The sequence below is a fragment of the Hyperoodon ampullatus genome (assembly GCF_949752795.1).
Source record: "Hyperoodon ampullatus genome assembly, chromosome: 4".
Lineage (NCBI taxonomy): Eukaryota > Metazoa > Chordata > Mammalia > Artiodactyla > Ziphiidae > Hyperoodon > Hyperoodon ampullatus.
Window position 1 is genome coordinate 37,986,671 of NC_136917.1, and position 25,050 is coordinate 38,011,720.

Consider the following 25,050-nt stretch of genomic DNA (forward strand, 5'->3'; position numbering starts at 1 on the left):
CTCGGCTATGTCTGTGATCATTTCTGAGCCTGGCCCAGAGTGGAGACAGCAGTGTTCTGAGTCTCTGAGTCTCAGCTCAGAGGCTGACCTTGAGCTTCCATGAAATCATTTACTCCTTTTTTCCTTTGCAAATTCTATACCTCTGCTGACTGATTACATTTACCCAAGACCATGTTGCACAGAATGCCGCATGCTGGCCCTGAGGCCAGTAAAGGACCCCTCCCATTGCCTTCTGCCTGGCACAGTCCAGGTTGGAGGCTGGTATGTGCATTTGACTTCCTGATGCTTATTTGACTCTGTGGAAGAGCCACACGTAATGTAATGTCACACAGGAACTTCTGTCTTGGGCCTTTAATGAAAAGAAAATTCCAAGTGAAAAAAAAAGTGGTCAGTGCAGGTCTGGAATAGGAATGAAACACCCAGAGGCCACCAGAAAGGAATTCCTGCGTGTAAAATGGGAGTGATTCTAATTCATTCACTCAAAAGCAATCGCCCAATGCCTGATGTGTGCCAGGCTCTGTGTGGGAATCTGAAGACCCCAATGCTCAGGACGTGGGGTCTGCCTGAGCTCACCTGAAACTCGGATGCCACTAAATCGGTGTTCTTGGACACGCATCTCTGTGCCCAGTGCTGGGTGGATGATTTTAACTGGATCATTATCAAGTGCCCACGTGGGCTGAGGAAGGAGGGGCTGTGATGGAATCATTCCCGCTTGGGAAGCTCAGAGAAGCATCATCGTATGTTCAAGGTCCCCCAGGGAGTGAGGGGCACACCTGTGTTAGAATTAGGTGTCGGGAATTGCCCAGCCATCCAGTGGTTAGGATCCTGCGCTTCCACTGCAGGGGGCAGAGGTTCCATTCCTGGTTGGGGAACTAAGATCCCGCAAGCTGTGCCACATGGTGTGGCCAGAAAAAAAAAAAAAAAAAAGAATTAAGTGTCTACAGGAAGCAAGGGAGGCCCTGAGGAGGAGTGGCTTCCCTGAACACCAAAGTCTTTGGGCGATGCCTAAGCTGGTCACCAGCCCTGGAAGGGCATTTCTGGAAGAGGGAATAGTATGTGCAAGTGACAGGCAGGAGGCAGCTTGGCCTGTCCCAGGAACTGCCCGTGACACAATCTGGCTGGGCTTTAGGGTCTGGTTGGAAAAGCAGGAGAGAAAGGGAACGCTTGTGCAGTAATCTGAGTGAGAGCCACGGAGTGAGAACCATGGCAGTGGCCACGCGGTGGCCTGGAGGGGGCCAAGGAGGACATGTGAGGGGCTCAGGGCAATCAGCCGGGATAAAGGTGCCCCCAAACCCAGAACCTTTATCATTCATCCTTTTTATGTAGCTTATGGCTAGGAGGAACAGGACCCTAGTTTCAGAAAGCCGGAATAAATGTAGGGTGGTCCCTAATCACAGGGTGGCCCCCAAGGGCGGCTCCCTCCTGAACGGCAGGCAGGCCCCGCAGGTGCCCATTTCAGCTCCTAGCAAGCACTGGTGGTTGGTTTGGCAGCCGGAGGAGGAAGCCCTGCCGGGCAGCAGGTGTGTCCAGGGATCACCACATGTCAGTTTCAGGAACCGCCCTCCCCGCCCCACCCCCCACCCCCCACCCCCCACCTCCATGTGCTCGTCCTGAGGTTCCAGGAAAACAGCCACATCCAGACCCCTCAGCCTGGACAGCGGGTTCCATCCAGCACCTGGAAAATGTATCTCACCGATGCTTGATGCTTGAATTTCTTCTTTCCTCCCTGGAAGAACTTTCTAGAAGAATGCTGTCTCGAGGGGAATGGGGGAGCCCCCAAAGCACCCTGCACCAACCGTTCTCATTCAGGTTCTACTGGGCCTGCCCTTGGGCAGGATTCAGACACTGTCACACTTGCCACTGTAAAGCTTCCTTGTACACACCTGCATGTGTGTGTGACTTAGGCACGTCAGCCTCTGAGGCCCAGGGATCGCTCTTGTCTGTTCAGATCTGTTTCTAGGGCTCCTGAACCCACCAGGTGCTGCATATGTGCTGGTTGGAGAAATGCATGTGGAGCAAAGAGCCTGTTGTAGATTGAGGGTTATAAACACACACACGTACACAACATGCACGTGGAGACACGGTGTGCACAAGCACACACGTGTAGAGAGCCATGCTTGCACATGCGTGCAGAGACACTTGCCTTCACTCGCGTGCACTCACACATCGTGTAATGCTACGCCTACACACATAGGTGTGCACACAGACGCATGCGTGCACAGCACACACGACGCATACACGTGTGCACACCGAACTCTATTATGACTCGGTGGACCTCAGTGGTTGGAGAGAGGGTCAGATGAAGTTCCCTGCGGGGCATGCATGTGGAGTGGCCCCTCTTATTCCCATGCTTGGCTAGAGAGGCAGCCCTTGAATTGACCTTGGTCCCAAGGGAGAGCTGGACCAGTGAGGGTTCAGGGGGCTGAGGGAAGGAGGGGGCTCCCGGCAGGACAATGGTAAGTAGTTTGTTCTGATCAGAAATGGAAAGAGAGCCTCCCAAAGAGAGCATGGCTTTGGGGGAAAGGCTGCCAGGGTGGACGGAGTGCAGTGGGCAGTGGGGTGTGCTGGGAGGGCACACAGATTCCAGGCACCATGGTTCTTGCCACACTCTCCAGGTCTACGTGAAGATATCAGTTCCCAAGGGAATCCAATTTGTCGGACATCCTGACAAACGCCATCTGACCAAGAAGACGTGTGTGGTCCCCGGGGAGATGGAACCCTCTTGGGTGGTTCTGTCCTTTGGCGACCTGGGTCTCAGCAACATCACAGGTGAGGGTCATGTGCTTCTTTGGGCATCTCCACTCTCCAGGCCACCAAGGGGTTCAGGTGCAGAGTCCAGGCACGGGTGAAGGGTCATGGGGCAGAAGATGAGATCAAGGGGCAAGACAGCTGCTGGGGATGCAGGCCAGAGGGAATGATCAGGAGGTAGGGGGCCTCATCTGGGGGAAGCCAGTCTCTTAAGATGCCAAACCGATGTAGCACACACATGCACACACACGTGCACACATGCATACATATGCGTGCACACACATCCAGCCTACACCGTGCACATGTGCATATGCACATACACACACGTATGTGTGCATGCACACCTGGGAAGCCTGGGACAAGGGTGGGGTACAGAACAGCGCCGGGTAGGGACCTGTTCTGAGAGCCAGCACCGAGTACTCAAATCTCCGCAGCCAAAGCCCTGGCTTACAGAGAAACGAGCTGCTGCCGGGATGGGAAGTCGGTCAGACCCCCGGAGGAGAATTACGCTGACAGGAGGGCCCCCATTGGGAGAGATCACATCCGGCGCGGTGTGATGGTTGAGGTAAGCCTATGTCCTCACTCGAGGCACTTGGCCAGGGCCTGATTACCTCAACAGTGAGGTTGGGGCCGGAGAGTGTGGTCCCTTCCCAAGCCAGGGCCAGGGCAGCCCCCATGAGTCCTGCTTTGGGGCTTGGGGCAGGTGACGGGGCTGCCTTGCTGGAGGACTCGGCATCCATCTCCTCTCCCAGGAGCAGAGCAGGCTTTGGTGAAGCGACTTGGGACTCACACGGGCTGCAGGGAAGCGTCCTCCTGACCCCCGGCTTGATCACCTTGGAGGGTGGTGTGCCTCTGTCTCCTGGCTGTCCGTTTGTCAGTAGGCAATTGTAGGGACTGTGACCCATCATTCAGAGGGTTGTCCTTGGAATGCCCATGTGGGAAGGACACGGAGCCTCCAGCAGGGGCGCCCAGACCACCGCCCCACCCCCCGCCCTCCACCCCCACCTCCGCCCCCCCACCCATCCCCGAGCTGTGAATCTGGGATCTGCCACTTACGCATGGGGCTCAGCGAGTGTTTTGTTATTCCGACTCTGCTCTGTAAGATTGGGATGCTCACGCTCACCCCATAGCGTGGGGAAGGTTGGAGAATGCACATGGCACTTCACAGTGCTGGGCTTGTAGCAGCAACAATGCCCCATCTTTTTTGGGGCTGCTCAGATGTATCAGAGCCCAGAGCTCTGGAGAGAATTCTGTTTACTGCTGCATGGAGAGCACGCAGCAGCCCCACTGAATCTCCTCACAGTGGCCCCGAGTCTCTGCCCCACCCCAGTAGCCCAGCTGCAAACAGCTGCCCTCCCTCCCGGCTGCGGTCCTGGCAGAGCTGAGCACAAATGGTTTCCATCAGCGCCTGGAGTCACACACGCGCTGGGCGGAGCTCCTGGAGGTGGATGGGTTACTGCTGCAGCTTTGTTGACACGACGTGATGGAGTCCTCCTGTACGAGTGTGTCATCAGATGAGGCACGCGATCTCTGTGAGCCAGCAGGATACGATGGCCTCAACAGGAAATGCAGAGACCCCTGGTGACCCTTTGCACAGCCTGAGCATGCTCCCTGGACCACAGCCTGCCCTACCTCAGTCCAAGGAGGCAGCGAGCCCCACAGTGCGGCCAGCCTGATCTGGAGGCCTGGAGCTCTTGTCTTCTTCCTCTGCAGGAGGAATTTCTAGATGCACAGAGAAGGATTCTCTTATCCTCAAGCCTTTCCTCCCTTTCATGCTGTTCAGCAGTGTCCTATGTCTGCAGCATCCACTGGTCCAGCTCTGTACAGACAGCACTGGAGGACAGGAGGTATGAGTTAGTCATCAGAAGACTTGAAATGTCGATGCAAAAAAATGAAGCATGAATTAGAAAAATGGATTTATGAAATAGGAGGCACTGGGTGCACGGCTTCTCCCATCTCATCCCACCACAGAGCTCTGAGTGCATGGGTCGCTCGCTCCATCAGTTATACGATGGACCCTCCCAAGACACCACATGCCACCTGCCGGGCAGGAGTCTGAATACAGCAGAAAGGCCATTCCTGAGAGACACGTGGTGGGGAAGCAGGTGATGGCCAGCTGTCGTGGGTGTGTATCAGGAGGAGGGGCAGCGAACGCCATCCCTCCTGGATCCCCAGCTGGCCCAGGGGATTGTGACCTTTTGCATTTCTGCTGGAAGGCTGAGAGCCTTCCATCACCCCACCGTGTCTCAGTAAAGTTCACAGGATCAAAGAGGAGGCCGACATAATTCAGACCCATGCGGGGAGCCTGGCGGGCATCACAGGAGTGAGAGGAAGTCTGCCTTCTTGGCTTGGGGTGGGCTCTGGAGTGAGAGCCCCGGGTTCAAACATGAAGCTGCTGGACGGTGAAATGAGAGTGCGTGGAAGGCATCTCTTGATGCCTGGCCTGAGTGCTAAAGAAAAGTGGTCTGTGGTCATCCAGGCATTTATAATGGTTGACTGGGGGAACCTGGACATAAACCAGGGACACTCTTTCCGTTTTAGGATATGTCCATCAGCTGATGAATGGATAAATGTGGTGGAAAGGGATCCCGTTACCCAATACCATGGAATATTACTCAGTCATAAAAAGGAATGAAGCACTGATTCATGCAACAATGTAGATGAACCTTGAAAATATTATGCTGAGTGAAAGAAGCCAGACACAAAAGGCCACATAGTGTATGACCCTATTTATATGAAATGTCCAGAATAGATAAATCCATAGAACAGACAAGAATGAAGCACTGATGTGTGCTACAAGGTTGTAGAAAAGTCTTGCCAGAGGTAATAATAATGACATCATGCAGTGACCATGTTTTGGAACCTGGTCAGGAGCTGCCTTGAGCACAGAGGTGAAGGAGATTGGAGCCCAGGATCGGCTAAAAGCCAGGGCAGCGTGGAGGAGAGAGGCTGGCACCAGGGTCCCCTCTGAGTTGAGCCAGAAAAGAAGACAGGGTGGAGTGGCCACGAGTGGCCCCGTTGGCTGCTTCAGAGGCTATGCTGGGGGTGGGGGTGTGTCCAGGAGGCCCTGGTTGGTCAGCCAGAGCCAGAGGGCATGCTCAGCACTAACAGAAGGGCTCAGATTCTGTCTCTGGATTTGCCTGTTCTGGACATTTCATATAAATGGAACCATACACTGTGTGGCCTTTCCTGTCTGGCTTCTTTCACTTAGCATGATGTGTTTTTGTTTTTGTTTTTTTTGCGGTACGCGGGCCTCTCACTGTTGTGGCATCTCCCGTTGTGGAGCACAGGCTCCGGACGCGCAGGCTCAGCGGCCATGGCTCACGGGCCCAGCTGCTCCGCAACATGTGGGATCTTCCCGGACCAGGGCACGAACCCATGTCCGCTGCATCGGCAGGCGGACTCTCAACCACTGTGCCACCAGGGAAGCCCTAGCATGATGTTTTTGCGGTCCATTTACATTGTAGCATGTGTCAGTGCTTCATCCCTTTTCACGGTTGTATAATGTTCCATTGTATGCATGGACCACATTTTGTTTATCCTTTCATCCATTGATAGACACCTGAGTTATGAATCATTTTTATGATTGTATAGCTATCATGGGCTTACAATGGCCAGGCCCTGTCCAGTGACTCAACCCCTTTTCCAACAAGGGGCTGAGCTGATAGATCAGTGAGGGGGTTGCTGAAGTCCAAGCAAAATCTCGGGGGCTCACCCTGGAGCCTGTGGCTGAGCAGATGGCCTGTGGGCTCCACGTCAGGCCTTCTGGGTGTGAGATAACAATCCGGCTGCTGGACAGCTCAGCATCATCCACAAGGTGTGCTTGGCCTCTCGGTGCCAACCACGGGTGATTTTGCTAAAGGTTTGCTAGCGAGGTGTGCAGTGTGGGTGTCAGGTTGTGGCTTGCGTGGGTGAGGCAGGACCCCGGTGCAGGCCCCTGGGTGTGGCCCCGGGATGATAGCAGGAAGTGGACATGATCCAGACAGGTGCCTCCTGGACTCATCAGTACAGACCCAGGATGGATGACACCCATCTCTGCAGCTTCAACAGAGGACTGGGGGCGGGGGTGGGGGGAAGAGGTGGATGAGAAACTCTAACAAGAGCTGACTGTTGAGTAGCACTGAGAAGATGCCAGGCTCTGTCTGAAATACACCTAACCCTCACATCGCGGTGAAGTCAGTGCCTTCATCACCCCCATCTTAGAGATGACAAATAGAGGTCCAGAGAGGTTAAGTGAGTGGCCCTCGGTCACCCAGCAAGGAGTGGGTGTATTAGGGTGCTGCGGATAAACAGAGCCAATAGGACATATACATTTCTCTAGGAAGAGATTTATTATAAGCAATTGGCTTACACGATCATGGAGGCTGAGAAGTCCCCATGGAGGCTGAGAAGTCTGCCATCTGTGAGTTTGAAGGCCAGAAGCATCGAGGGCAGAGAAGATTGATGCCCTAACTCAAGCAGTCTGGCAGAGAGGGAATTCATCCTTCCTCTGCCTTTTGTTGTATTTGGGCCCTCAATGGAGTGTTTGGGGGCCACCATGTTGGGGAGGGCCATCTGCATCACTGTCCACCAATTCAAATGCTGACTCCTTTAAGACAAGTCCTCACAGGTATGCCCAGAAGTAACATTTGGCCAGATGTTTAGGCATCCCCTGGCTTACACAAGTTGGCAGATAAAATGACCCTCACAGTAGGAGGAGCTGGGACTCCAGGAGGCTGCCTGGCTGCGGTGGCCAAGCATTAACCGTCTGAGGTCTGACCTCAGGTGGCCCCAGCTCACCGATTTGCTGATGGCGCTAAAAGAGATCTGGAAAAGCGAGAGTCCCACGGGGACCGTTCTGGTCAGACGAAAGCCCACAAGGTGTATTGGGTTAAATTCTCAGTGCTCCCTTTTAAGAGAACAAGCCAGGACTTCCCTGGCAGTACAGTGGTTAAGACTCCATGCTTCCACCGCAGGGGGCACAGGTTCGATCCCTGGTCAGGGGAAGTTCCTCATGCCGCGTGGTGTGGCCAAAAATAGATAAATTTTAAAACTAAATAAATAAGAGAACAAGCCAGCTGCCTTCTATTATTTGGGGGATGTTGTGGAAGGGGTGGAAGCAGGAGCATGATGGACAGGAGACAAGGGATGCATCGGACAGTGGGACAGAGACCCCGTCCTTGGCAGACCTGGGTGCCCCCTTCTCAGTGCTCTTGGACACTGGGGCCTCAGATCCTGGCAGCCTTCGAGTCATAGCGTTCTCTGCCCAGAGGGTGAAGCTGGGCTTGGAGCTGGGCCAAAGGAGTGGCTGGGAGGGTAGGATGGGAGTGTGAGAAGCATGATAAGTCTAGGAGCAGTTGATGAATTTGTTTGACTAGAGCCCAGAGAAGGGGAAGTGAGCCTCAGTTTCCCTATCTGGGCATGGGAGGTAGGTGACCTGGTCCATCTCTGTGCACCTGTGGTCGTGGCATCACCCTGTGGGATCCACACTCAGAGCTACTGCCATGGGAGGGCGGCTTCGCCCTTGCACTGGCTGCTGCCCCCCATTTCTCAGTTCTCCCCATTTCTCTGTTTCAGCCTGAAGGAGCCCCCCGGTCATACACCTACAGCGCTTTCTTCTGTCCCAATGGTGAGTCCCCATGCCCACCCTGCCAAGGACTTTGGCTCTTACCCCTGCACTTTCGCAGCTTTCCTGCTGCTGAGTGGACACCCACCACCCCTGGGAGCTGGGAACACAGCAGCAAAGCACTGACATGTCCCAGTTGGGGGCACCTGTAAGCCAGAGTGAGGACTGGGCATCTGCCACGCAGGAAGTGAGCACATACGATGGTAGACTGCAGGCACCAATGAGAAGAGACTGCTGTCAGGGGTAGGGCTGTCCTTGGGCCCTGGGCCTCTCACCCAGGGTCTGGGGAAAGGAGGTCTTAGAGTCACATCATGGGAAAGCTGTGGGAATGAGGGTGATCCAGAACCCAGGGATAGCAAAGGAGAATGCGGGAAATTAAGGTGGGTTCCAGAAAGTGTGAGATCTGGGGTCCACCTTGATCCCCTGAAACTGACATTATACCTGCCCACGATCTGTGAACAGGAAATGGGCACAGAGTGCCCAGTGGGTGGAGTGGCCAGACAAAGGCCTGTCCACACCTCTGCCTTGTGGGGTCAGGGCAGTGCTGGGAGGAACATGAGTCTGAGCTGCCTATGGGAGGGTCTGCCCCTTCCCCATCCAGTCCCTCCCCAAAGAGCCCTCCAGCTTGGAGGTTGGGCTGGGCCTGGCACTGGGCACTCGCCTGGCAGGTTTTGCCAAGAGGCACAGCAGAGGATCTGAAGTGGAGTCCCCTGGTGATGCCTACCCCCTAGGTGTACCACCTCCTTGGTCCCAAAGCATTCAGCACAACAGGTCCCCTGACCCACAGCACACTCTGGACACAGGCTTCCTTTTAACATCCCCCCCTCCCTTTTTTCAGTAAATAGCAATACATCACATATGTGCTCAAATGAGTTTTGACAATGGTGCACAAGCAATTCAATGGAGGATGGAGAACCTTCTCAATAAATGATGCTAGAGCAATTGAACATCTATTGGCAAAAACATGAAATTCGACGGAAAGATCATACCTTATACAAGAATTAAGAATGGACTTGAAGATATGGGGAGGGGGAAGGGTAAGCTGTGACAAAGCGAGAGAGAGGCATGGACATATATACACTACCAAAAGTAAGTTAGATAGCTAGTGGGAAGCAGCCGCATAGCACAGGGAGATCAGCTCGGTGCTTTGTGACCACCTGGAGGGGTGGGATAGGGAGGGTGGGAGGGAGGGAGACGCAAGAGGGAAGGGATATGGGAACAGATGTATATGTATAACTGTTACAAAGCAGAAACTAACACACCATTGTGAAGCAATTATACTCCAATAAAGTTGTAAAAAGAAAAAGAATTAACTCAAAACGGAGCACGAACTTACATGTAAAACTGTACAACTTCTAGGAAAAAAAAACATGGGAGGAATCTTTGGGATCTAGGGCTAGGTAAAGAATTCTTAGACATACTACCAAAAGTATGAACGACAAAAGGAAACATTGATAAATGGACCTCATCAAAATGAAAAATGTTTGCTCTGTGAAAGATGCTGTTAATGGGGGGAAATTCAAGTTACTGACTGGAAGAAAATATTTCCAAACCCAGATCTGACAAAAGACTAGGATCTAGAATATATAAAGAGCTCTCAAAATTTAACAGTAAATAAAACAAACAATCCAATTAGAAAATGGGCAAAAGAAATAAACAGTTCACCAAAGAAGATGTACAGATGGCAAATAAACACATGAAAAGGTGCTCAACATTGTTAACCATTACAGAAATGCACATTGAAATGCAGTGAGTTATCAGTACACACCTACCAGAATGACTAAGTAAAAAGTAGAGATAGCACCAGAAGATGGCCAGGATGTGGAGACACTGGATCTCTCACACATTGCTGGTGGGAATGTAAAGTGGTACAGTCACTGCTGGTGGTTTCTTAAAACAGTTTGGTGTTTTCTTAAAAGACAGCATGCCATCAGCATACCCACCAGTAACTACACTCTTAGGCATTTATCCCAGAGAAATGAAGACTTATGTTCACACAAAAACCTGTATACAACTGTTCATATCAACTTTATCTGCAATAGCCTCAAACTGAAAACAGTCTAGATGTCCTTCAGTGGGTGAATGGTTAAAAAATTGTGGTCCATCCATATCTTAGAATACTATCGAGAGTAAAAAGGAAGAAACTATTGATAACATGCAGCAACTTGGTTGAAGTGGATTGAGTAAAAAAAAAAAAAAATCCTGAAAGGGTACATAAAAGATTCTGTTTATATGACACTTTCGAAATGACAAAATTTTAGAGATGGTTGTCATATTATTGGTTGTTAGGGCAAGGAGAAAGGGTGTGGGTATGATGATAAAATGGCAACATTTATTTTTCTCCCATAAAATAAAATTGGAGAAATCTGAATGAGGATTGTAACAGTGCCAATATCCCGTTAGTGATACTATACTAGAATTTTGTGAGATGTTACCATTGGGGAAACTGGGTCAAGAGTACACAGATTTCTCTGTGTTATTTCTTAGAGTCACATATAAATCTATAATTATCTCAGTAAAATTTAAATTAAAAACGTTTTTAAAAAGCAATGCATGTGTACAAATACCATATGATTCCACTTATATGAGCTCCCTAGAGTAGTCAAAATTATAGGGTCAGAAAGTAGAGTGGTGGTTGCCAGGGGCTGGGGGGAGGGGAAAATGGGGTTTATTGTTTAATGAGTGTAGAGCTTCGGTTTTACAAGATGAAAAGAGTTCTTGAAGTGGATGGTGGTGATGTTTGCACAATGTGAATGTATTTAATGCCGCTGAACTGTACACTTAAAGATGGTTAAGATGGCAAATTTTACATTGTGTGTATTTTACCATAATTTTAAAAATTGGGAAAGGAAAAAGCAATACCTGTGTATTAGAGAAAATTTAGAAAGAAAGACAGAAACTATCTCCTCTGGTTCATACCCAAAGATGACTTCTTTTGACATTTTGTTGTATTCACTTTCATAGGATTGATTATTGTTTGTTTTAGCATAGTTGTGACTCATGAGCTACGTAATTTTATATCTTGCCTTTCTCACTTAACACATCCTGAGAACTTTTCCTTGTTATTGTAAAGTCGTTATAAACAGCATTTCAAAACAGCTTCAGTATGCTCCATCAAATGACTGCTCCAAAATTTGATCATTATGGAACATTTTGAAACATTATTGGACATTTATATATTGTTTGTACTTCTTATATCATAACACTAGGCCAAATATATTTGTATTCAAAGTAAAGTCAGTAACATTTTAACATGCTTATTGAGGTATAATTGACATACAATAAATTGGACATATTTTAAGGGTGGTTTGATAAATGTTGACATGTGTGTACATCTGTGAAGCCATCACCACAATTAAGATAATGAAGATTTCCATTAACCCTAAAGTCACATCCCTTTGAACTCTCTCACCCTGTCCACTCTTGTCACTAGGGAACCACTGATCTGCTTTCTTTCTCTATAGATTACTTTGCACCTTCTAGAATTTTACATAAATGGAATCATATGGAATGTTCTCTTTTTGTCTGGCCTCTTTCACTCAGCATAATAATTTTGAGATTCAACCATACTGTGTGTGTCAATAATTCAGTCATTAAGGCTGAGTAGGAGTCCATTGGATGGATATGTCACACTTTGTTTATCCATTCACTTTTTGAATGTTATTTTTTCAAGTTATTTCCCGTTTGGGGCTATTTCATATAAAGCTGCTATGAACATTCATGCACAAGTCTTTGTATGGGTGATGTGTTTTCCTTTCTCTTGAGTCAACGTCTAGGAGTGGAATAGCTAACTCATGTAGTAGGTATGTGTTTAACTTTTTAGGAAACTGTCAATTTTTTCCCAAAGTGGTAGTACTATTTTGCATTCCCGCCAGCACTGGATAAGCCAGTTCTGCCCCATTCCTACCAACACTTAGTATTGTCTGTTTAATTTTAGCCATTCTAATAGGTGTCTAGTGGTATGTCATTGTGGTTTTAATTTGCATTTCCATCATGACTAATGACGTTAAACGTCTTTTCATATGCTTATCTGCTATTGGTCTATCTTTTTTTGTGAAGTGTCTTTTAACCTTTTAAAAATTGAGTTGTTGGGAGTTCCCTGGTGGTCCAGTGGTTGGGATTCAGTGCTTTCACTGCCGTAGTCTGGGTTCAATCCCTGGTTGGGGAACTAAGATCTCATAAGCTGTATGGTGCAGCCAAAGTGAAATAAAATAAAATAAAATTGAGTTGTTTATTTATATTGAGTTTTGAGAGATTTAAAAAATGTGTTCAGATACAAGTCTTTTATCAGACAAATGCTTTGCGAAGGTATTTCTCCCAGTCTGTGTCTTGTCTTTTCATTCTCTTAATAGTGTCTTTTTTTTTTTTTTTTACCCACACTCTTTTTTTTTTTAACATCTTTATTGGACTATAATCGCTTTACAATGGTGTGTTACTTTCTGCTTTATAACAAAGTGAATCAGTTATACATATACATGTGTTCCCATATCTCTTCCCTCTTGCATCTCCCTCCCTCCCACCCTCCCCATCCCACCCTTCTAGGTGGTCACAAAGCACTGAGCTGATCTCCCTGTGCTATGCGGCTGCTTCCCACTAGCTATTTTATGTTTGGTAGTGTATATATGTCCATGCCACTTTCTCACTTTGTCACAGCTTACCCTTCCCCCTCCCCATATCCTCAAGTCCATTCTCTAGTAGGTCTGTGTCTTTATTCCCATCTTACCCCTAGGTTTTCATGACCTTTTTTTTTTCTTAGATTCCATATATATGTGTTAGCATACGGTATTTGTTTTTCTCTTTCTGACTTACTTCACTCTGTATGACAGACTCTAGATCCATCCACCTCACTACAAATAACTCAATTTAGTTTCTTTTTATGGCTGGGTAATATTCCATTGTATATATGTGCCACATCTTCTTTATCCATTCATCTGATGATGGACACTTAGAAAGCCCAGAGATAAACCCATGCACATAAGGTCACCTTATCTTTGATAAAGGAGGCAAGAATATACAGTGGAGAAAAGACAGACTCTTCAATAAGTGGTGCTGGGAAAATTGGACAGGTACATGTAAAAGTATGAGATTAGAACACTCCCTAACACCATATACAAAAATAAACTCAAAATGGATTAAAGACCTAAAGGTAAGGCCAGACACTATCAAACTCTTAGAGGAAAACATAGGCAGAACACTCTATGACATAAATCACAGCAAGATCCTTTTTGACCCACTTCCTAGAGAAATGGAACTAAAAACAAAAATAAACAAATGGGACCTAATGAAACTTCAAAGCTTTTTCACAGCAAAGGAAACCATAAACAAGACCAAAAGACAACCCTCAGAATGGGAGAAAACATTTGCAAATGAAGCAAATGACAAAGGATTAATCTCCAAATTTACAAGCAGCTCATGCAGCTCAATAACAAAAAAACAAACAACCCAATCCAAAAATGGGCAGAAGACCTAAATAGACACTTCTCCAAAGAAGATGTACAGATTGCCAAGAAACACATGAAAGGATGCTCAGCATCACTAATCATTAGAGAAATGCAAATCAAAACTACAATGAGATATCATCTCACACCGGTCAGAATGTCCACCATCAAAAAATCTAGAAACAATAAATGCTGGAGAGGGTGTGGAGAAAAGGGAACACTCTTGCACTGCTGGTGGGAATGTAAATTGAAACAGCCACTATGGAGAACAGTATGGAGGTTCCTTAAAAAACTACAAATAGAACTACCATACGACCCAGCAATCCAACTACTGGGCATATACCCTGGGAAAACTATAATTCAAAAAGAATCATGTACCAAAATGTTCATTGCAGCTCTATTTACAATAGCCAGGACATGGAAGCAACCTAAGTGTCCATAATTGGATGAATAGTATCTTTTAAAGAACAGAAGGTTTTCATTTTAATGAAGCCCAGCTTATCACTTTTTCCTTTTATGGATTATTTTTTGTTGTTTTATCTAAGAAATCTTTGCCCAACCCTACATTTTCTTCTCAAAGTATTATAGTTTTAGGTTTTACATTTATAAAATGGCTATGATCTGTTTCGAGTTACTTCTTGGAGCATACAAGGTTACTTCTTGGAACTCTTGGAGCATACCCATACAAGGTATGGATCAGTGTTCCTTTTTATGCATCTGGAGGCCCAGGTGTCCTGGCATCATTTGTTGAAAAGACTTTTGCTATTGAATTGCTTTTGCACCTTTGTTGAAAATCAGTTGCTCATACATGTGTGGGTCCATTTCTGGACTCCCTGTTCTGTTCCATTGAGCATTTGTCTATGTTGACACCAATGCTACACTCTTGTGATTGCTCTAGCTTTAGAGTACGTCTCAGTGTCAGAGGGTGTGAATAAACTTGGTTCTTGTTTATCAACGTTGTTTTGGCTCTTTTAGATCCTTTGAGTTTCCATATAAATTCTGGAATCAGCCTGGCAGTTTCTTCAAAAGACTCTGCTGAGATTTTGATTGGGATTGGATCGAATCTATAAATCAGTTTGGGGAATAATTAACATCTTTGCAGTATTATCTTCTGACCCACGAACACGCTCTAGCTCTCCATTGATTTGTGTCTTTAGTTGCAGCAGCATTTTGCACTTCCCAGCTTATGGGTCTTGCACGTCTTTTGTAGGATTTATCTCTGTGAGCATTTCATCTTTTGTGTGCTATTGACAAAACGGTCATTAAGCCAGCTCCGTTCCACCATGCTTCCTGCAGCTTCATGGGGGAGCCACAGTGAGGCTGGCCCCCTGAGGTCCCGATGCTCAGCTCTGGGCATGGGCAGGGGGTGGGGGTAGGATGCTTCGGTGCCCCCTCAACACCCCTTCTCCTTCCCTCCATCCAGAGAGAGTCCACATCTCCACACCCAACAAGTACGAGTTCCAGTATGTGCAGCGGCCGCTACGCCTCACCCATTTTGACGTGGCCGTGCGAGCCCACAACGATGCCCGCGTGGCCTTGTCCCCAGGACCCCAGGACACGGCGGGCATGATCGAGATCGTTCTGGGAGGGCACCAGAACACCAGGTCCTGGATCTCCACCAGCAAGATGGGCGAGCCCGTGGTCAGCACACACACAGCCAAGATCCTCTCCTGGGATGAATTCAGAACATTCTGGATCAGCTGGCACAGCGGGCTCATCCAGGCATGGCTGGGCTTGCCTGGGGTGGGCACGGGAACCTCCCGGTCCTCTGGCATTGTTGCTTCCTGATACATGTGATAGGGGTGGGGAGGAGAGAGGGGAAACACAAGGCAGCTCTCAAGTTACTCATAGTCTGCCTGGAGTTATGTACAAAAAACAGGTGGTGAGAGCTGTGGCGGAGGAAGTGCCCAGGGATCTGGGAGCTGAAGGGTGGTGGGTGGTCAGGGAAGAAGAAAGTGGATAGAACAGGTAAAATGGGGACTGGACTCTTTCTGGGCCAAGCAAAGGAGACATAGAAAAGAAGCAGCTGACACAGTTTCCTAGAGGAGGGATATAGCCAAGTGGGGTTTTGAAGTACAAATAGAGGAGTTTGCCGGGCACATGCTACGATCCAGAGGTTCCAGGGAGCCCAGTGACTTTGGAACCTGCAGATGCCACACTTGTGTCTCTGTTGGGTGTTTCATGAACAGTGTGGTCTCTAGTTTCTCTCATCTCTGACCCCTTGAGAACCCCGCCCCAACCTATGAGCGTGGCCAAGGCCTCTGACCATGTCTGAGCACAGCTTCATGCTTCCTGCCAGCATCCAGCAACATTGGCCTCTTTTTCCAGGTTGGCCATGGTCCAGAGCCATCCACTGACTCTGTAATCATGGCCTGGACCCTCCCCAAGACACCAGAGGTCCAGTTCATCGGTTTCTCCACTGGCTGGGGTTCTGTGGGCGAGTTCCGCATCTGGAGGAAGGTGGAAGTAGATGAGAGCTACAGCGAAGCCTTCACCCTGGATGTCCCGCACAGCGCCATCCCTGGGTCTGAGCGTGCAGCCGCCTCCATCATAGGTGCGTCTGCCCTGCAGCCTGATTTGGGGAGGACAGGAGCAAGAAGCCAGGCCAAGGGACAAGTGTTTACTCTGGGCTCAGTCTCATACCAGGCTTGCTGGGGACCTGTGCCCCGGGGCCTCCAGCCACACACCCACTCACCTGACAAGCAGCTTCTAGTGCCTTCTCCATGCTGGACTCTGGGGCCAGACTCAGAGATGACCTCAAACCCGACCTTCAGGGCTTCCTAGTCTCACTGAGAAGGCAGGTCCTTGCCCTGTGTGGGGTGACAGGGAGGGTGGGTGGTGAACTCCATGAGGGCAGTGGGTCTGGGGTGATATACAAGAAGGTTGAAAGGCCAGGTGAAGTTAGCCAGGTATGGGGTGGAGGGCGGGGCTCCTGGGAGTCCAGCTGAGTGGGCAGGACCATTTCAAATGCTTAGAGCATTTACTGAGCAGGGGTAAGAGGCTGTGGCCAGGGATCTCTTGGGCTGTGGATTGTCTCCCATAGCCCAAGCATGGGAGTGGAAAGTGGGGACGGTGTGATCCATCTAGTGCTGGGAATTGGAAGGGTGAGGTGAGGGTGAGACGCCAGGAGGAGGTGGACAGACCTGAAGGAGGGGGTCTTGGGTCTCTCTGACATCAGAGGATGGAAGCCCTGGGGCCTGGGCAGGGTGGTGGTTGTGACCAGATCAGAGGATATTGGAGTTTATGACTTTTGAAGAATGAAATCAACTCAAATGTGGCCTTGGGGATGAGTGGCACAGATGGAGGTGAGGGATGTAGGGGAGAAGGCAGATGGACAGCAATGGAGAGGAGGTAAAGGCAGGGACTTGTGTGTCAGTCAGTGTCATCAGCACAGTGGGATGGAAGGTTGGAGAAGAAGCTGGAAAACCCAGAGGAGGGTGATGAGAAAGTAGCCAGGTAGGCCCTGCCACAAGAGGAGGCTGCAAGAGCAGTGGCAGCCTCAGTGGGGCAGGAGGAAAGGCTGAGGAAGGAAGGGAGGTGCAATCAGGGGACAGTGGGGATTCCGGAGGGCCCATCAGCAATGTTTGGGGCATAGAGGCCAGGGAGAGGAAGACAGGGTACTGAAGGGATGAGAACACCGTAGGTCAGAAATAAGAGAAAAAAAGAACTTTTAGAAACACACCAACAATACCACACATGTAGGAAGAGTTTTATAAAAAATCTAAATACGCATGGTTAGAGAGAAAATCACATTTCATATTGGAAGTTAGAAAAAATATTTAGAATGGAATCACATGGCTGGATTGACATCTTAACATCTGTGGGATGCAGCCAAAATTGTACTAAGAGGGAAATGTATAGCCTTAATTGTACCTGTTTAAAAAGCCAGAAAGGAAAGAGCATTTAACATAATGAGAAGGTAGAGAAAGAACACCTGAGTTAAAACTAAAGAATACAGAGGGAGGTATGGAGGAAAGGGCCAGTGGGTGTTCACCAAAGCCAGGAGACCAAGCAGGCTGAGTGGGCAAGGGTGCAGCCCAGTTTCAAAGGGCAGCACTGGCAATCAGAGGATGGGTTGCTGGTGTTAGGCCACAAGTGGGCTCTCTCTAAGGAAAGCTGTCCGTAGGACAGCCAGGGCACTTTGTGAGGCCAGTCCCCAGCCCATCCTTCTTTTTCTTTCCACCAGGAGATGTCATGGGGCCAACTCTGAACCATCTCAGCAACCACCTGCGCCTGCCCTTTGGCTGCGGAGAGCAAAACATGATCCACTTTGCACCCAACGTCTTTGTCCTGAAGTATCTCCAGAAAACCCAACAGCTCAGCCCTGAGGTGGAAAGGGAGACCACTGATTACCTGGTGCAAGGTACTGGGGGACACTGCCTGGGTGGAGGGTGTGGGGCTGCAGGTAGCCTTGACTATGCTGGGGGGCAGCTCACATGCCAAGTGCGGCGGATGTAGAAGAAGGCAAAGAAGTGGGTGAAAGAGGCCACTCTGGGTGGCCTGATGGGGTCCCTGTTAATAGGAACCTGGTATCTGCACCTGTTAGGAAAAGGCTCTGAATGCTGGTAATCAGCCATGGGGAGAGGAATAGCATCTTTTAAAAATGTAGATATTTTGAACAACCAGAGCAGTATAATAGCATTATAAAAAACATCTGGAAAGGAAAAAAAATCCCTATAACCTCCCTGTCTTGCTGGCTCTGGGTTTACTCCTCTGCCCTCCAGAAGCAAAGATTAGCTTTGCCACTCTTGGTGTCTCATAACATGGCATCCTATGGTGTGCCCTCCACCCCCACCCCTGCACTGTGTGCATAAGATTCGTCCACTGGGCTGTGGGGACCTGTGGTCTGTTCACCTCTATTGCTGTGTGGGGAGACCATAGTCAGTGTGTCTGTTGATGGGCTTTGGAGCAGCTTCCAACTCAGGGCTTTTAGAGTGGTGCTGCCATTAATCACCCTCTTAGTGTACTTGGTGACAACACGTCCAAATTCCTGTGGGGTGAAATCACTGGGTCTCAGGATGTGTTCAGTTCATAATCACTTTGGAGGCTACACTATTTGTTCATCACGTACATTTATGGAGCACAGCATACTGAATTATGCTCTTGGACATACTGGGGTTATTTCCAGTTTTTTTTTTCCTAAATAATGCAGCACTGAACATCTTCAGAAATAAACCACCAGCACTGAACTTCTTCGTAAATAAACAAAGCAGCATTGAACTTCAGAAATAAATAACACAGCACTGAACATCTTCCATTGCCATGACTCAGGTCCTTAGGGTAGGGAACAGCCTTATGGCGGAGGGGGCGGAGGCAGGGGGGCAGACAAGGCCTCTGAGTGCCCTGTCTCACCCACTTTGCACATCTAGGCCCCACAGGTAGGAGGAAGGGGGTGGGAGGCTGGAGGTGGGGTCTCACTTCTGTCATGGATTCCCACTCTGTGTCCTCGGGTAGGGCCTGCTTTTCTCAATAACTTGGTTTCCTACCTGTGTAACAAGGGAGTTGTCAGTTGATCCCAAGGTCCTGGGGCCTCCTGGGCTCTGCTTCTAGCCTTGGGCTGGAGCTGAAGTGAAAGGAGCGCATGGAGGGGGCTGGACCCAGCTCTGAAGCTGGCATCCATCTTGTGCCAGGCACATGCCGCTCCATCCATGCTGCCCTGAGTTGCCTTCCTGGCAGCCTCCACACTGATGGTCCTCATTTCCCAGATAAGCAAAGTGAAGCTCCTGGGAGTGAAGAGGTGCCCAAGACCTCATAGGGGCAAGTGGTGGGGGCTTCTCAGACTGCAGGCTCCCCTGGATTGGGGCACGAGGGGCAGCCAGGGCACTAGACCCAGCCAGAGGGAGATGAGAACCCACGGGCACAACCTTGGAAATTTCTGCCACCGAAAAGGACCCGCGGGTGCCTGGCTCAGACGATGCTGGCCCCTATCAGATGGGGAAACTGAGGCATGTGAAAATCTCGATTCCTAAGGCGAGTCTAGGGTCCCTGCCTCCTGGCCCATTACGGTTCCTGCAGTTACTGTACTCCAAGGGCAGTCCTGATGATCTAGAACCATCTGTCCTTGTGGATGAGAAAAATGAAAAAACTTACTCTGAAGAACGTACAACTCTCAGATGAAAAGAGAACTCAGGGGTTGCCATGGGCTGAAGGTTTGGCTTCATGAAGGCTGACCGCAGACTGCCCAGAACCCCAAGTCTGCTTGGTCCATCGTGGGGACGGGGGGCTCAGGTTGTTGTGCTGTGAAGGTCTTGGAGGTGGGTGGGCCCTGGCCTCCCAGGGCCAGGCATACCTCAGTGGACTCATCTGGGCTCAGGCCCTTGAACGCCACCCAGAGTGCAATGACCTGTATGGGTGAGTGGCAGCCTGGACCCCCCCGGACAGCCAAACCTGATGCTTATCAGCCAATTGGCCTTTCAGACTCAACAAGCCCCAAATTAACCCCCGACCCCCTGGTTTTCTGGCAAACCTTTGGTGTTAGTTTTCTGGGGCTGCCGTAACAAAGTACCACAAACTGAGTGGCTTAGAACAATAGGACTTTATTCCTTTATGGTTCTGGAAGCCAGAGGTCCAAAATGAAGGTGTCAACAGGGTTGATTCTGTCTGGAGGCTCCGAGGGAGCATCTGTCCCAGGCCTCTGTCCTGGCGGAATTCTGGTGACTCCAGGTGTTCTTTGGCTTGTGGACACATCACCACGCTCTCTGTCTCCGTCTTCACAAGCCCTTTTATATCTGTGTGTTTCCCTTTCTTTCCTCCGAGAAGGACACCAATCATTGGATTTAGGGTCCAGCCTAATCCAGGAACATAATTCCATCTGCAAAGAACCTCACTCCCGATAAGGTCACATTTTGAGGTTCCAGGTGGACATTAGTTTGGTGGGGGGGACACTGTCCACCCACTTCAGAGTTCCTCCTGCCTCTTTCCCCACCTTCATGGGCACAGCTCTGTCCTTCCTGCCTTTCAGGCCGCAAACCTTGATGCCTTCAGCATCCTTCTTTTTTTCCTTCACATCTTATTCAGCTAAGGCAGCCCTGCCTATACCACAGAACCCCTCCCTGCCTGTCCCCATCACCCGCTCCAAGCCATTGTCATGCTCGCCTAGACAGTCCCCACCTGCCCAGTTTCTCTGCTTCCTCTCCGGACCCTACGATCCACCCGCTCCATTGTCCCCTCACCCCTCCCCGCTCCCCTCACCCCCTCCACTCATGCCCCCTGCTGCCCTCACAATAAGACCAACCGCCCAGCCCAGCCTTGGAGGCCCCAGTAGCCCACCTGACCTCCCTCCCTCTCGTCCCTCCTTGCTCCCTTGCTCTGGCCACTCTGTGCTCTGAGCAAACCAAGCTCGAGGGCGCCTGGAGATGGAGCATTTCACTGACCGCCCCCTGCCCCAGGTACGACTGAGGGGCCGGTGTGTGACCAGGAGTCACCAGGGCGATATCAGGAAACAAAAGAAAAATAAAGTAGAGGTTTCAATCCCCCCCAGCTGTGGGTGTGGGGCAGTTTCAAGGACCCCAGCTGTGGGCATGGGGCAGTTTCAAGGACCCCAGATGTGGGCATGGGGCAGTCTCAGGAACCCCTGATGTGGGTGTGGCATTGTTTCAGGGTCCTGGGGTAAGACGTTGGCTGGCCAACCATTCACCAGGATGCTGTCCCCTCTTCTTGCCCCACAGGCTACCAGAGACAGTTGACCTACAAGCACCAAGATGGCTCCTATAGTGCTTTCGGGGAGCGGGACAAGTCGGGGAGTATGTGGTGAGTCCTCACTCCCCAGGCACGGCTGCTGAGGTTCTTCCACTTGAAGTCACAGCCTCGTGTCCAGCACAGCGTAGCCAGGACCCCTGGGGCCTGATCCCCAGGGTGATGAGGAGCCTGCATGGGAAATGGAGATGGCCATGGTCCTAGCCCCTGGGGTTTAGAGGTCTGGATTGTTGTGGGGGGCAGGTTCTGCCTGGCCTGTGCATGGTGGAGCTGGCAGCAGTGACAGTTACTATTACTCCTTCTGCTGTTGTTGCCACAGGGCCCAGGAACTGAACCCCTGCCCTCTGGCCCCTTGAGGATGGGTCCTGGCGCTCTGGTCCTCCTCAGAGCCCACTGGACCCAGGAATGGGGTGACCCTGAGCAGGAGGGGATGGGCTGGGAGAGGCCAGACCACTGCCTTAAAGCTGGGTTGTGGGGTTCTGGAGGCACGTCCTGGGGTCCGGTTTCCCTTGCAAGCGGCTCCCTCTGGCTTTCAGGGTCAACCAGAGCAGGGAGGACCTGGGTGTACCTGGGTCTTATTCCCTGGGATCTTTGGGCCACAGCAGTTCTTGGCATCATCAAGGATTTGCCTCGTCCACTTTGGGGCTTACTGAGGAAGTGGGGCACCCCGAACTTTCTGTCCCTAGTGGGGCCTCCTTCTCAGAGCAACACCCTGATGGCGCCTGCAGCAGCTATGGGCATGGAAAGTATCCAGTCCTTAAATCAACAGTGTCCACTGCCCAGCATCAGTGCCAGGGGCCGGGGGAATAGGGACACGGCTGGCTGAGCCCACATTGCGGTGCAGTGTCACTCGCTTGGCTCCCGAGGGGCCCAGCCTTGATGACCTGCTCAGCCCCCCAGTCCCCAGAAGCCAATCATCTGACCCAGTTCTGGTCCCAGGGCCCTGCCTTGCTGACAGCCCATGAGGCAAGGCCACAGTCACGCACTAGCAAGCAGAGGCCCCCACCCCCTGCGGGGCTGGCCAAAGCCACTGAGTCACTCTCTGAAAGCTGGCCAAGTCCTGGCAGCTCCCAGAGGCCTCCACCAGTCAGAAATAGTGAGCTGTGACCTTTGTATGCCCTCCCACAGTTCACACACACACACACACACACACACACACACACACACACACAGTGAGCAAGAAAAGACCAGTTCTACTGTGGTCATGGAAATGTGACACCCAGCAGCTTGCCTCTCCCCCTTAGCCTTGTGAAACCTCCCTGTAGGACAGAACTGCAGGATGCACAGGACAGTGGCAACAGCATCCACGCTGGGACTGGGCAAACCCAGGCTCTGTCTCGCGTGAACTGTGGCAGCCTTAGACCAGATGCTCAACTTCTCTGAACCTGTTTTCTCACCACGCATCCCTCTCTGGACTGGGATCTGGGAGGCAATAGGATAAGGGTGCAGGCGTGCTCATTACAGTGCCAGGTACCCATTGGGATGGATACCCTATTAGCACCTCTCCCTAAATATTTGGCCAGGGAGTCCAGGATCCAGTCCAACTTCCTCAACTTCCTTAAAACTCAGGATCTGTTATAGATAGGTTCCGGTGCATCCAGTGTTCATACATTCATTCATTTGTTTGTTTATTCCAGTGTCTACTATGTGCCAGGCTCTTTTCTTACTCCCGAGGGAACAAGAAAGACATTGTCCCTGCCTCCAGGAGCTCATTGCCCAAGAGAGAGAGACCCTGTACAAGATGTAATGGTTATCTACTGCTGTGTAACAAGTTACCCCAAAACATAGCCATTTAAAACAAACATTTAGTCACAGTTCTGTGGGTCAGGAATTCAGGAGCAGCTTAGCTAGCACTGCTGGCTCAGGATCTCTCCCAAGGTTGCAGTCAGGGTGTTGGCTGGGGCTGTCATCATCTGAAGGCTCGACTGGGGCTGGAGCATTTGTTTCCAAGTTGGTTCTCTCACATGGCTATTGGCAGGAGGCCTCAGTTCCTCACTGAAGACTATCCCATAGGGCTGCTTGAGTATCCTTACAGCATGGCAGCTGACTTCCCTTTGAATAAAAACTCCAAGAGAGAAAGCAAGGAGGATGCCACATGCCTTTTATCATCTGGTTTCCCAAGTCATACTGTCACCTCCACTGCATTCTACTTTTTAAAAAAATTTATTTATTTATTTATTTTTGGCTGTATTGGGTCTTCGTTGCTGTGTGCGGGCTTTCTCTAGTTGCAGCAAGTGGGGGGCTACTCTCTTCATTGTGGTGTGGGGCCTTCTCACTGTGGTGGCTTTTCTTGTTGCAGAGCATGGGCTCTAGGTGCGCAAGCTTCAGTGGGTGTGGCACATAGGCTCAGTAGTTATCGCTCGGAGGCTCTAGAGAGCAGGCTCAGTAGTTGTGGCACATGGGCTTAGTTGCTCCGCGGCATGTGGGATCTTCCCGGACCAGGGCTTGAACCTGTGTCCCCTGCATTGGCAGGCGGATTCTTAACCACTGCGCCACCAAGAAGTCCCCACCACATTAAGTTCTTTAGAAGCAAGTCACTATGTACAGCCTATACTCAAGAAGGGGGGAATTGGGTTCTACTGCTTGAAAGGAAAAGAAGCAAGGCATTTGTGGATATATTTTAAAGCTACTACATCACCTATATAATTTCTCATATCTATGAAGCATGCTAAGGGGGTAGGGTAGGATGAGGCAAACAGTTACATGGGCTGGTCAGGAAAGGTGCCCCTGAGGAGGTCACCTGAAGAAGATGAGAGAGGAACTGTATGAAAATCCAAGGGGAGAACATTTCAGGCAGAGGGAACAGCCTGTGCGAAGGCCCTGAGGCAGAACTGAGCTTGATGAGTTTGAGCCACAGAAGGAGACCAGTGTGGCTGGAGCAGCACAGATGAGAAGGAGAGTGGCCCAACGTGAGGGAGGTGAGGGTGGCAGGGCAGACTGAGCAGGGGGAGGAGTTTGGCTTTTATTCCAGATGGAGCAGGAGGGCTTAGAACAAAGCGTGGCTGTAACCTGAGTCATGCTGGGCTGTGTGTGCTTAATTAATAGAGCTTATTTTTGTAGAACAGTTTTAGTTTCATAGAAAAATTAAATAGGTAGAAATGAGTTCCCATACAGGCCCTCTCCCCTACACACACTCCCCTGCTGTTAGTGTCTAGCATTCATGATGTACATTTGTTATAAATGATGGACCAGTATTGCTACATTAGTATTAACTGAGGTCCATAGCTTAGGGTTCATGTTGCATAGTCTATGGGTTTGGACAATTAAGGTATCATACAGAATAGTTTCACTGCCCTAAAAATCCCCTGTGCTCTGCACATTTGTCTCTCCCTCCCCCCAGCCCCTGGCAACCACTGATACTTTTACTGTCTCTATAGTTTTGCCTTTTCCAGAATGTCATAGAGTTGGAATCATTCAGTATGCAGCCTTCTCAGATTTCTCCTTTCACTCTGTAATATGCATTTAAATTTCCTCCAGGTCATATCATGGCTTGTTAGCTCATATTGTGGCTTGTTAGCTCTTTTTGTTGCTGAATAATATTCAGTTGTATGGATGTACCACAGT

The 25,050-nt window shown here is 49.9% G+C and overlaps 1 protein-coding gene across 1 annotated transcript in view; it reads left to right on the forward strand.

Annotated features, from left to right (window-relative positions):
* Positions 1-25,050, forward strand: part of CPAMD8 (C3 and PZP like alpha-2-macroglobulin domain containing 8) — a 100,205-nt gene that overhangs the window by 56,300 nt on the left and 18,855 nt on the right. Inside the window, exons 21-27 of the mRNA XM_079704060.1 lie at positions 2,616-2,769; positions 3,183-3,313; positions 8,305-8,356; positions 15,215-15,513; positions 16,120-16,345; positions 17,978-18,154; positions 21,459-21,540. Coding sequence (XP_079560186.1) covers positions 2,616-2,769; positions 3,183-3,313; positions 8,305-8,356; positions 15,215-15,513; positions 16,120-16,345; positions 17,978-18,154; positions 21,459-21,540 — 1,121 coding nt within the window. The remainder of the gene's footprint in view (positions 1-2,615; positions 2,770-3,182; positions 3,314-8,304; positions 8,357-15,214; positions 15,514-16,119; positions 16,346-17,977; positions 18,155-21,458; positions 21,541-25,050) is intronic.